Raw genomic sequence first — 13,082 nt, 5'->3', positions numbered from 1 at the left:
AAAAAAAACAATAGACTAGAGATAAATACAGAATCAGTAAACTACATTAAAAAAGCCAGGGAATTTTCACCATAAAACCCAGGACAGTGGTTATCTAAGGAAAAGGAGGTCCCCTTTTCCTTAGGGACCAGGAAGAATTAAGAGAGTTTTTAGGGTGGCAGGGTCTTGTTTTTCTTAACCTGAGTATTTGCTTGATAACTTTGTTAACAGTGTACAGTTATGCACTGTGCATTTAAAAATTATATTAGACAGGGTTTGAAACGCAAAAGCATACAGATGTAACTGGGCTTTTAAATTTAATGCACTCTGAACATTTTTCTAGGTCATAATCATGAATCTATAATACTGTTTAAAATGACTGCTTAATATTCTGCTGTCAGGATAGAGCTTAATTTAATTTAGCTCATCTCCAGTTGATGGGGAAATCTCCCGAACAAGGTCAGCTCTCAAGAGTTCTCCTTCATGGTCCTCCATCCTTCATGCTCCACAGAGACCACCCCCTCCAAGCCAAGGTGGACCGAAATGGTCGCCTTCAGCTTCCCCCGTACGCCTCGTCTCATTTTAAAACCCTGTCTTCTTACTCTGCTATTTGATAGTCATGTGACCCGAGCAAAAGAATCAGCTGGTGCCTCAATCTGATCATCTGTAAAATAGGGATAATTATAAATTAGGTGAATTAACAGGAAGACTGTGTGAACACGGTTCCGAGCCCTTAGCGCCGATGGTGACAGCTGCTGTTACGGTCGTCAGTCACTTTTCCGTCACAAACCTATCGCCGTTTCCCTCCCAGTTTCCTGGCTGCCCTCCCGGAGGCACCAGAGCCCAGCTTGTGCGTCTCTGCACCCCCCACACCTGTGTGAGAGCCACGGCCCGCTCTCGGGGTGGGGGGAGGATTACACACCCAGCACAACATCGAGCACAAAAAGAGCTAACACCCCCCCAACCCCGACAGCCGCCATGGGCACCGTCCCAGGCACTGCACCTCTGCCCTAGGAGGTAGGAAGGGATCATCGCTTCTTCAGAAATGGAGAAACCGAGGCACAGGGCACCTGCCCAAGTCTCACCCCTGGACCGAGGCGTGGGCTGCAGAGCGGCCATCCTGACCACGCTGCTCCGAACCCACGTGCCCCAACCCCCTTCTCTGCCTCTTCCCTCCAAGCCCCTCACTCATTCCCATGATCTGCTGGAGCTACAGCTGGAGACCCCTCTGTCTCTCTTTCCCAGCAGAACTCGGCAGGGAATGCACCCCTGCTGACCACCTGACCACATTAGGGGCTGCATGGCCCCAGCCCTGAGGCCAGACCCCAGAGGCGGCCCCCTACGCACCCCGCCCCGCCCCTCCAGCCTGTCACCCTCCCTCCTTCCTGAGTTCCTCCCCCATCAGGTACCTGCTCTGCTCACTTGGGTGACTAGAAGCCCCTTAGCCCGGCTCTCCTGCCTGCAGCTTCCTTCTTCCTCCCCTGCCATGTCTAACAGCTCTCAGGAGGACAGCAAAGACCCTCACCCTGGTCCTCACTGCTGGGGCTCAAGGCTGCCCACCCTTTGGTTCCAGAGCCCCTAATCCCCCCACAGGCCATAAGAACGCCTTCTAAGGCAGTGGCCAACCTTTTGGAGGTCACATACCCCTTTGAGAATCTGGTGGAAGCCGCAAAAACGGGCACGCACACACTCAGCTGAGCTGACTGCTTCAGGGCTCAAGGCTGTCCTGCCGGCCCATCTCTGGACACACATCCACACCCCCCGGGTTCAAAGGACGCAAAGGATCAGTCGTGTCCAACTCTGCGACCCATGGATTGTAGCCTGCCAAGCTCCTCCGTCCATGGGATTTTCCAGACAAGAATACTGGAGCGGGTTGCCATTTCCTCCTCCAGGGAATCTTCCCAACCTAGGGATCGAATCCAAGTCTCGTGTGCTTCCTGCGTTGCAGGCGGATTCTTTACCACACTGCAGCATCTGGGAAGCTCCCTGCCCCCCGGGTTAGGACCCTTCTTTGGAGGTAACATCTCAATTTGATTTTAAACTTTTAAAAAATTTTTATTATATTTTAAAATTTGTTATGGCTGATCTGCAGGCCATGTAGGATCTTAGTACCCGAACCAGGGTTCAAACCCATGCAATGGAAACTAGGAGTCTTAACTACTGGACCACCAGGGAAGCCCCTCAATTTGATTTTTACAGCAAACCCTTACCCAGTCCACCCTGCTGGGGTCTCCAGAAGCTTAACCCAGGAGGCTAACTGCACACAGCTGACCCCAACTTTATCAGCTACAAAATGGTATTCCCCTGGGTCTCTATCACTTTTCCACTGGAGCTGCACATCCATGCAGTGATGGTGGCACCGAAGGCTCCAGGATTCCAGGCAGACCAGGCCTCGGGGGCCCGGGACTGTGGGCCCCGGGCTGGGGGAAGCCAGCTTCATTCCTGCCCTTTCTGAGATGCTGGTGCCCCTGACCATCTCTCAAGCTGGAAGTCCTCCCCAGCCTCACTTCCCTTGACTGCCTTTCCTCCCAGCATCCCAGGGCATCTGGCATGCCCCTCCTGCACCCTGACACCCTGTGGTCTCATGGTCTACGGACCCTGTAGCAGCCAGACAGAAACCTAGCCAATCACTCTCAAAATCTACCCGCTCGTTTTAAAACTAGGCACAAGTGCCGCTGTCAGTCCGCACACCAAGTATCTGTGAGGTTCTCTTCTCAAATCCAAGTTGCCTTGGTTCCCACTTTGGAAACGAATGCTCTGTGCAAACTTTGGCGGGCATCAGAATCCCCTGTGAGATACCAATGCCCAAGCCCTGGGTCCCCAGGGTCCCATGTGTGTCTGTGTGTGCACTCAGTCGTGTCTGATTCTTTTACAATGGACTGTAGCCTGCCGGGGTCCTCTGTCTACGGAACTTTCCAGGCAAGAATACTGGAGTGAGTTGCCATTTCCTTCTCTAAGGGATCTACCTGACCCAGGGATGGAACCCGTGTCTCCAGCATCGGCAGGCGGATTCTTTACCACTGAGCCACCTGGAAAGCCCCAGTATGGGACGCTAATTCAGACATCTGCCTTTTGGCAAACTCCCTGAGCGATGCCCACTGTCGCCACAGGTGCACAACATCAATGCCTCTCCTCGGGTCCTTTGAGATGGAATGCAAACTCCACGTGATAAACCAGATGTCTAGTCTCATTCGTCCTCTTGGGCTCTGCTGCCCAAGAGCCTGCTATGTACCCAGACTCTCACCTTTCCCAAGTAGCCTGTCTGTTTACTTTGACACCATGAAATGGCACTTAACCATGCCTAGTCCACGGAGAAGGCAATGGCACCCCACTCCAGTATGCTTGCCTGAAGATCCCATGGACGGAGGAGCCTGGTAGGCTGCAGTCCATGAGGTTGCTAAGAGTTGGACACGACTGAGCGACTTCACTTTCACTTTTCACTTTCATGCACTGGAGAAGGAAATGGCAACCCACTCGTGTTCTTGCCTGGAGAATCCCAGGGATGGGGGAGCCTGGTGGGAGGCCGTCCATGGGGTCGCCAGAGTCGGACACGACTGAAGCGACTTAGCAGCAGCATGCCTAGTCCATGTTCCCCTAGCTCCATCCTCCAATTTAGGGTTCTTTATGCTTCCAACCTTGGCTTCCTAAGTCTGCCCTTCTCTTTTCAGAAAGTCCGTCCTAGCCACAGGACCATTTGATCTTGGCTCCGGGTGTGTGTGTGCATATACGCAGGGTGGAGGCATGTTCAGGACAGGGGAGAAGAATCAGTGGCATTTACACTCCTATCCCCGGTCTGCCTTCTCTTTATCTCCTTTCGTGTATTTTTTTTGCTTTATTGAGATATAACTGACATATAGCACTGTATAAATTTAAGGTGTACAGCATTCATAATCATTTGACTTACATATATCATGAAATTAACACCCATCATCTCATATAAATACACAATAAAAGAAAACCAATTTTTTTTTTCCTGTGATGAGAACTCTTAGGATTTGCCCTCGTAACAACTTTCTTGTCTATCAGCCAGCCGTCTTAACTACAGGCATCACGTTGTACATTACATCCTTAGTACTTGTTTTTTATTTTTTAAACTTTTTATTTTACATTGGTGTATGGTTGATTAACAATGCTGTGATGGTTTCAGGTGTATAGCAAAGTGGTTCAGTTAATATACACACTTTTTATTTTTTCTGCCTTTTTTTTTTTGCCTATCGTCTAGACTGCCTGGGGTCCTCCAAGTGTATCTCTTAGCTGCTTTGGGAGCCAAGAGCTTCATCTGCTCCCACAGCCCCTTGGGCATTGATCACTGGCTCTGCATCAGGATGAGGAGGGCTGCATGCCCCCATCCAAGCCTGGGACTCATCTACACCCGCACATATGGCAACTCAACAGAGATGGCAAAGAGGAATAGAGGGATCCCAGCCCATCTGCAGCTCAAGGACTAGCATCCAAGACCACTGATTGCAGAGGACACGGCAGTCCCCAAGCTGCAAGCTGGCACCATGCCCTCAGATCAGAGAGGGAAGAATATGTACGGTAGGAGAGCGCCCTCCCAGCCACGTGCCACACCCACAGCACCGCCTCTAAGCCCTGCACACATCTCTTCCCACTTCCCAACCCAGGTTCTAGTCAACCCCCTGGAGAATACATCCGTCCAAGGACACTGTCCAGGACCAGGAACTCAAGTGCCCCACCCCTGCCCCGGTACCCTCCTCCTCCTCCCATCAGAACTTGGAATCTCTCTTCAGAACCCCAAATGCTTTTCATCTTGTGACCCAGTTACTCTGTTCATTATTTGCCCGAAGCACATGGAGTCGGGTTTACTTTAAACCATCCCCTGGCAGTCGGTTGGGGTAGGGGGTGTCTACAAGGCTTCAGTGCCCCTTGATCCACACAGTCTTACACCCACTTCCACCCTGCCTGGAGCCGGAGTCCTGGCATTCCCTCCCGAGGGCAGGGAAAATGCCTTGCATCTCCCTGCCATCCTCTGGGGTGGAGCGGGTCACTCTGTAACTGCTTGTTGAAACACGAGCAAGCCCGATAGGCAAACTGGGATTATAAAACACAGCTGATTGTACACTTTGCAAACGGACTTGCCAACAGTGTCTTTAAAGAGCACCCACCCACACCCCCACTGCACTCAAGGTCTCACTCTGCTCACAGGAAGTTCTGCCTTGCTTTCCCCCAGCACGTGTCTGGAGAGGGCACTGCCCTTTCTGAGTGCCTGCTGTGTATTTCCCCGAGAGCCCACTACCTGGAACCCATCGGCGTGTGCCCCAGGCCAGCCCATTTGCCCTGGCAACCAGCATGTGGTCTTGGCTGCAGGCCCTGCCCCACTTGGTGCTAGAGACCATTGGAGGGTCTGCAGATAGCAGTGACTGGAGATGGGAGTGTTCTGAGAAAGATGGACTGGAGGCGCTCTTCTGGAAGACAGTGGCCCTGGGCACCACTACCCGGGCCAGGGTGGGTGGGGACTGGTGGAGATTTTACCCTCTGGGTCCAGGGAGCTCCTGGATTTACCTGTGACTCCAGAAACCAGCCGGAGCAGCCCAGGTCTGCCAAGTCACTCAGCTGGCTTAAGGAACTCCATGCTCCTTCACAGTGGCACTGCCCAAAGAACAAGCCCAATGCTGGTTTCCAGCCAGATTCCTGGAGCCATGCAGGCCTGCAGGAGATGGCGAAGGACTCATCCATTAGATGAGATAGGGCCAGGCCAGCAGCACTTTGGAGCAGGGCTCTGAGACCCAAAAGGCTTCTGGCTCATTCCCACTTTCCTGGAAAGGTCAGGGAGCAGGGCCTCCCAGGAGGAGCCCCGGTCACCCCTTCCCACCCCTTCCACCTCAATTGCACAACCTCATAACAAACTGTGCTAACCCCAGTTCCAATCCCACAGGCTGCAAGAGCTAAGGAGATGCCATCCCCCACCCTTCCCCCAGTAATCTCTACACAGGCAGACAGAAACATGACTGTTGCTTAAGCCAACTGCCTCTTGCTGACCCCAAGCCATTTATTAAGCCTGCATCCAGCCAACAATGAAAGGAGCTGGGACGCTGCATTGAAGACCAGTCTTTAGGTAACCCCAGTGTGCAACAGGCCATCACCCTTCCCGGACCCCTGACCCACTTCCCTGGTGGCAGTCACCTGTAGAGCTTGACAACTACAAAAGCCAAGGTCTGAGCCAGATTTTGTGTCTGCAAAGAGCTCCAGACCCCAGGCAATTCTGCTGTCAGTCAGAGTAGGAAATCATCATCAAGGAAGTCATGAACTTGTACCATGTAAAGTGGAGGTGGAAAGACAAGATTTCCTCCACAGCCACCCAGGTCTGACACCCTGGGCTGTCTCTGCGACATGTCCCCAGTTGAGTGAGCACAGAAGGGCTGCCCGAGCAACAAGACCGGGCAGCATTCCCCCCAAATTCGCGTCCACCCAGAAGCTGTGAATGTGACCTTATTTGGAAATAAGAGTCTTCGCAGATGTGATCAAACGAAGATGAGGTCAGTGGACTAGGGTGGGCCCTGAATCCAGTGACTGGTATCCTAGTAAGAGGAGAGAACACACACACACAGAGAAGGCGGCCACCTGAAGACAGAGCAGAGATGGGAGTGATGTGTCTACAAACCAAGGGACATCAAAGACTGCTTGGAGCTACCAGGAGAGGGGCCTGGCACAGATTTTCTCTCCGGGCTTTCAGAAGGAACCTGCAGGGCCAACAGCTTCATTTTGGACGTGACGCCCCTAAGCTGTGAGAGATCAGTTTATGCTGTCTTAAGCCCCCCGTTTATGGTCACTTGTTACAGTAACCATGGGGACCAAAAACACTGGGCTCTGCAGCAGGACCCTGGCATCAGAACGCCCTGTGGAACCTCTGGGCTGGGCTGAGGTGAAAAGTTTTGGCTCTATGATGACTCTGATGCAATGATTGAGACACAAATGCCCGGAGATGCAGGTGGAAGAGAGGGCAACCTACAAAGCAAGAATGAGCCTTGAGGCATATGGACACTCCTGGACCCTGAAGGACCTGTGCTGCCCTTGATCCAAATCTAAAGCAGAAAACAGCCCCAGCGCTGCCTCAGCTGATGCTGGGCAAGGAGGGGAGTGGCTGGCTGGACATCCTCTCTGTGCAGCTGAGGAGTGTGAGGTGGTCCCAAGCCCAACCCCTTCCTGCTCCTAGAATCTTCTAATTCATGGATTCCTTCCAGGCCTGGGCCTGATCCTGTCCCAGAAACACAGCTTCTCTTTCTGCAAGGGGCCTGGACAGGTCTGGACTCCCAGGGGACACCCCTTGGAGGGCCAATCCTGGCTCCCACACTGGCACAAGCCTCTCCTCCCCATGCCAATCTTCCTGAGCAGTGAAGCCAAATTGGTGAGCTTCCCGCAGTTGGGGTGCTGTAGGGAACCACTCTGGGAGCACATGCCGGGCCCCAAGTGCAGGCTGGCCTGAGCTATGTGACTCGCACAGGTAGGATCACCTTAAGACTTCCTGGAGCAGGTGGTGGTGGCAGCTCCAAGGGCCACTTGGGGTGTGGCCAGGAGTCGTGGGGAGATCAGAGCACTATGGCTGACAAGGGGAGAAACCCAGAGACCCCGACTTTGAGCCTGCACAGGTGAGGGCAGCCCAGCCTCCCCACCCCTGGCAACAGGCTGCGGGGCTGGCTGAGACTTAGAAGCAGAAAATAAACCTGTGTGGAAGTGAGAGGGAGCCACAGAGACCCACCTGCTGTACATCTGTCGTCTTGGTGAAACCTGTCCCAGGAAAACCAGGGCAGTGGAGGCCCGCAAGTGACAGAACTAGATGGAAACCTCCAAGGTCAGCTGGTTTTCCCCATTCTGCGGTGCTCTCTCTCCCCACTCTGCCTCCTGCCCCTATGTGGCTCAGAATAACTGGGCTCTCTTTCCCTTGCCAGCTCTCGTATTTGGGGGACAAGGAATCTGGAGGGGAAAGGATATGTGCTGAGGACTCTGGGCAGCCAGACAACCCTACCTGCCATCTCCAGTCACCAAAGCTTGTGTGGATGTCCAGAAAAAGCCGTCCCCACTCAAGGACCATCCTGCCTGTCCCTGCAGAGGTGTGCCTCCTGGGCAGAGCAGGGAAGGAGCCGGCCCTGGGGCTGGGCCCATCTTTCCGGCTGCCCCACTGAGCCCGTGGGGAACCTGCCCAAGGGAGGGACGCTTCCATCCAGCCCCAGCCGGATCTGGTGAACCCCACATGGGGTTGCTGGCAGAGGCCCAGGCGGAGTAGCTCTTCCCCACCCAGCTCCAAGCCCAAAGGAGCCCAAGTCCCATCTCACCTGTGAAAGTTTCTTCCTGGGGTCCCCCGTCCTTCAACCCACCGAGGTCAAGAGGGCCCCTACCCCCGCGCTGTGGCCCCCACTCTCCCCGCCCCCCCTCGCTGGCATCCCGGGGCCCTCCGCCTGCCAAAACCCAATCCGTTCCCTGGCTCCCTTTCTGGGGCTGGAAATGCAGCGGAATTTCGGTGGAATTTTGAGGTTGAGAAGCATCTCGGCAGAGAGGAAAAGAAAGGGAGAGAGGGAATGGGGAAAAAGAAAGTACGATTTTGGTGTCAACTTGCAGGATTCTAGAAAGCACCAAGGCCCCCGGGAGGCGGGCGCTGGGTCCCTCTGCAGGATGCGGGCGGGCGGGGCGCTGGCGAAATCTCGAGGTCCCGCGCGCCCCGCGGGGGCGGTGGGCGCCCGGCCGGGGCGGGGTCGCCGTCCTTACCTATGTCTGCATTGCAAAACGCCTGTTGCGGGTGCACCGGGGAGCAGCTGCAGGCGTCGGCCCGGGGGAGCAGCGTCCCCAGCAGCAGGAGGCAGAACGCGAGCGGCAGGCTGCGGGCCGCGGCGCCCATGGCGGGCGGAGGGGCGGGGGTCGCGGACTCGGGCTAGCCGCCGCCGCCTGGGCTCGGGGCGCTCCCCTCTCGCGCCGGGGCCGCGCTGGTCTGGACGGCACTCCGCGGGCGGGCTCTCCTCTCCGGCCCTCACTCGCCACACAAACTTTCTTGGCTCTAGGTCGCGGGGTGCAGCGAGGAGGGCGCGGGGCGCGGCTGGCGTCGCGGAAGCGAGAGCTGGCTGGGGGGCGGCGAGCGAGCGAGTGCGCGCGCCGCGGACCTGGTCCCGAGTGCTCCACTGCCTTCTATGGATGTGTGCGCTGCGGGTGCGGGCCGAGCCGGCCTTTTATTGCGCTCAGAGGCGGTTTGGCTCCGCCCCCCGGTGGCGGGCGGCCAATGCCGGCTCCGGGAGCTCTCGGCCGCCTCCCTCCCAGCGCGCCTCCCGCGCCTCCCGGCCCTCCCCCAAGTCCGGCTTTTGTTGTGCCCAGCCTGGCACGGCCCGGGCTCCCAGCTGCGCACCTGGCTTCCCACCGCTCGGGGCCGCACCCCTGCAGCCTCCCAGATCGCCAGAGGTTGGGGGAGGGAGGACACTGCAGGCAGACAGCGCCCAGTGGACCCTGACTCAGCACTCGGGACTCGCAGTCCACCTCTCCAGGGCACCAGGCGACCCACCCATCACCCCTTCCCCTCCAGCTTGGCGCGGGAGGTGTACACTGCCTGATTCCCTTCCACCCCTGGGATCCCTGCGATTCTGGCCAGGGATTGAGGAAAAGGATGTGCCACTTTGGAGCACGGATCGGATCGTTCTCTGCCGCCCCTCTCCCTTCCCCCTGTGGCTGGGTGGACTCCTGAAACTTACTGAGAACACCTTTTTCAATTAGAGGCCTTAGAATTTTAAGTGCGCTTGGCCAGTAGAGTCAGGGGGCGCGGGGGTGGGGGGGAGTTTTGCGGGGCGGGGGGATGTGGGTACTATGAACAACACAGGATTTCATATAAACTGGCCGTCATTTTGACCAGCCGGCAAGAGTGAGGAGCTGGCCCAGAAGAAAAGAAGGTTGGATGAAGGTGTTTTCTGGGCTCTCCTCCCTTAGCCCACAAATGTGGAAGCTGAAATACTTTATCCAAAACAGTTCTGTGTTCCAGGAAAGGCAGAGGGTCTTAGAGGTGTGGATGGCATGGAAAATGTGACCCCCGGGGATCTCTGTCTGTCTCGAGCCTCCTCTGTGGTGGGCACTGTTACACGTAGGGCCTCATTCTTGTCATCTAGCCCAGGAGTTGTAAACTGAGAAAATGACACAAACAATCATTGTCCACTCCACTATGTGATGCTGACTTAAGATATGAAACGGGAAAATACTGAAAGAAATTTTAAAAATGGCTGCCTTCTGTTTATGCATGCTTTTGAGCCAGTAGATGGGCACCCCCAGAGTAAATTGATTGGAGATTTGTTCCCTGCGGACTGAAAACCAAGAGGAGAACAGCAGGATAATTAAGAGAGGAGGCTGGGCTCTGCTGTGTCATTCTCATTCTGGAGGTCAGGAGATCTCCCAACCACATAGGCACAGAAAGGTTTGTTGGAGGTCAAAGCGGAGTGATGCTAACCTAATGCCAGGCTACCCATAGGTTTTCCTGGTAGAATCCATCTTGGCTAAGAGATGCATGCGCCCATATAGAAGGATTCTGAGACACACCAAATGTAGACTGTGAAGCAGACAAATCAAAATGATCGGCCAAAGGAAACCAGAAAGAAACGCCCCATTTAAGTGATTTAAATTGCCACAAGGTGCAACTCAGGGACTTTCCCTCTGAGTCTGCCCGTGTCTCTATCCGCACATACTGTACTCTTTTTCCTTATGATAAATCCTTTGAGTCACTACTTTCTGACTTTGTGGGGATTCTCTTCTGCAAAGCTGAAGCGCCAGAGCCTTGTCAATGACCACTGGTCTAGTGGCTAGAACTTGGTACTTTCACTGCTGCGACTTGGCGCCAATCTCTGGCTGGGAACCCAAGCCCCGCTTCAAGCCATTGCAGCCGTGGCCACCCCGGATCACTTGGAAACAGACAACTTAGAGAAAAGTTAAACTGGTAGAGCAGTTATTAATACCTTAGAATCCGGACAATTCCAAAGTCAGTGCTTCACCTTCTGTTTCTGTAAAATAAAGTATCATTTGTGAAATGATGTTTGATGCTAACTTAGTGAGTACAGTTAATGCAGAAAATTATGACAAGTTGGCGGTCTGTGGCCTCTTCTTTCTTTGTTATTGCAGGTAGAACAAAGTGCTGTTGAACTTTACAGAAGCTAAAATCCATTTGTCAGTTTATGAAAGAAATAGATAACCTAGGGGCTTTCAGCCTTTTAGGCAAGGTAGACACATAGATGATCAAGTACACAGAGGATGAGAAGTACATTACAGGTAGGTTGATGGTGGTACAGGAGGGGATTAGGGTCCACGCTGGGCACAAGGCAGGAAAGGAGGTGCCTGGGCTGGCCTTCCTTCCATCAGGAGTGCTTTCTTAAACATCGACAGCAGACACTGTTCAAAGAGTGGGACAGTCAGGCCTCCACGGACAGACAACGATCCCTGGACCAGTGAGACTCCTGAGCTGGTGGAGGAGGAAAGAAATGAAGGGAGAGGAGCCACGGAGGAGACTTTTGAGGGTCTGGGAGGGGATCTCATCTTCTTCTGAGGTCAGAGCTTCTACAGCAGAGGAGCAAAGCAATCCCCTCTGAAAGGATGCTTTCTGTGGTGGGATGGGCAGGAGTGGGGGCAAAGGGTCCACCTTGTGGCTCAGAGATGCAGCAGCCCAGCTGCCTCAGTGGCCCTGTCAAGGCTCTGCCTCCCCATCTACAACATGGGGATAAAAGCCCCTTCCTAATATGTGAACCATGAGCTTCCAGATCTTCAAGCTGGTTTTAGAAAAGGTAGAGGAACCAGAGATCAAATTGCCAACATCTGCTGGATCATCGAAAAAGCAAGAGAGTTCCAGAAAACCATCTATTTCTGTTTTATTGACTAGACGGACCTTTGTTAACAAAGTAATATCTCTGCTTTTTAATGTGCTGTCTAGGTTGATCATAACTTTCCTTCCAAGGGGCAAGCATCTTTTAATTTCATGGCTGCAATCACCATCTGCAGTGATTTTGGAGCCCAGAAAAATAAAGTCAGACACGGTTTCCACTGTTTCCCCATCTATTTGCCATGAAGTGATGGGACCGGATGCCATGATCTTCGTTTTCTGAATATTGAGCTTTAAGCCAACTTTTTCACTCTCCTCTTTCACTTTCATCAAGAGGCTCTTTAGTTCTTCTTCACTTTCTGCCATAAGGGTGGTGTCATCTGCATATCTGAGGTTATTGATATTTCTCCTGGCAATCTTGATTCCAGCTTGTGTTCCTCCAGCCCAGCGTTTCCCATGATGTACTCTGCATATAAGTTAAATAAGCAGGGTGACAATATACAGCCTTGACGTACTCCTTTTCCTATTTGGAACCATTCTGTTGTTCCATGTCCAGTTCTAACTTGCTTCCTGACCTGTACACAGGTTTCTCAAGAGGCAGGTCAGGTGGTCTGGTATTTCCATCTCTTTCAGAATTTTCCACAGTTTATTGTGATCCACACAGTCAAAGGCTTTGGGATAGTCAATAAATCATTTAATGTTCAGTGCCTCCTGTCAGCTACCACTTGCACCAGATTTTAGAGCCTTCTGGGCATGGTCAGGCATGCCCAGAAATCCACTTGTTGCTCAGTCGTGTCCGACTCTTTGCAACCCCATGGACTGCAACACCCTGTCCTTCACCAACCCCTGGAGCTTACTGAAACTCATGTCCATTAAGTTGGTGATGCCGTCAAACTGTCTCATCCTCTGTCGTCCCCTTCTCTTCCTGCCCTCAATCTTTCCCAGCATCAGGGTCTTTTCAAATGAGTTAGCTCTCCGCATCAGGTGGCCAACGTATTGGCATTTCAGCTTCATCATCAGTCCCTCCAATGAACACCCAGGACTGATCTCCTTTAGGATGGACTGGTTGGATCTCCTTGCAGTCCAAGGGACTCCCAAGAGTCTTTTCCAACACCACAGTTCAAAAGCATCAATTTTTTGGCACTCAGAATGGCCCCTGAAAGCTCTCCACACCCTGACCTGCCCAGCCTTTTCATGGTGTCCATGTGGCCTTGGCTGCTGGGCACCCTGCCTCACCGCCCTGACCTCTCCATTCTTCCTCGTTATCCTCTGCCTGTGCTCCCAGCTAGAATCTTCCCATCTTCAGACCATGGGA

The 13,082-nt window shown here is 53.6% G+C and overlaps 1 protein-coding gene across 1 annotated transcript in view; it reads right to left on the bottom strand.

The window, feature by feature from the left end:
* Nucleotides 1–9,139, bottom strand: part of TIMP2 (TIMP metallopeptidase inhibitor 2) — a 54,366-nt gene extending 45,227 nt beyond the window's left edge. The window contains exon 1 of the mRNA XM_027518285.1: nucleotides 8,701–9,139. Coding sequence (XP_027374086.1) covers nucleotides 8,701–8,830 — 130 coding nt within the window. The 5' untranslated portion in view covers nucleotides 8,831–9,139. The remainder of the gene's footprint in view (nucleotides 1–8,700) is intronic.
* Nucleotides 9,140–13,082: the final 3,943 nt, after the last annotated feature.

This window comes from Bos indicus x Bos taurus, chromosome 19 (genome assembly GCF_003369695.1).
Source record: "Bos indicus x Bos taurus breed Angus x Brahman F1 hybrid chromosome 19, Bos_hybrid_MaternalHap_v2.0, whole genome shotgun sequence".
In the NCBI taxonomy this organism is placed as follows: Eukaryota; Metazoa; Chordata; class Mammalia; order Artiodactyla; family Bovidae; genus Bos; species Bos indicus x Bos taurus.
The sequence above is the reverse complement of the archived record's forward strand: the minus strand, read 5'-3'. Positions and strand labels throughout refer to the sequence as shown.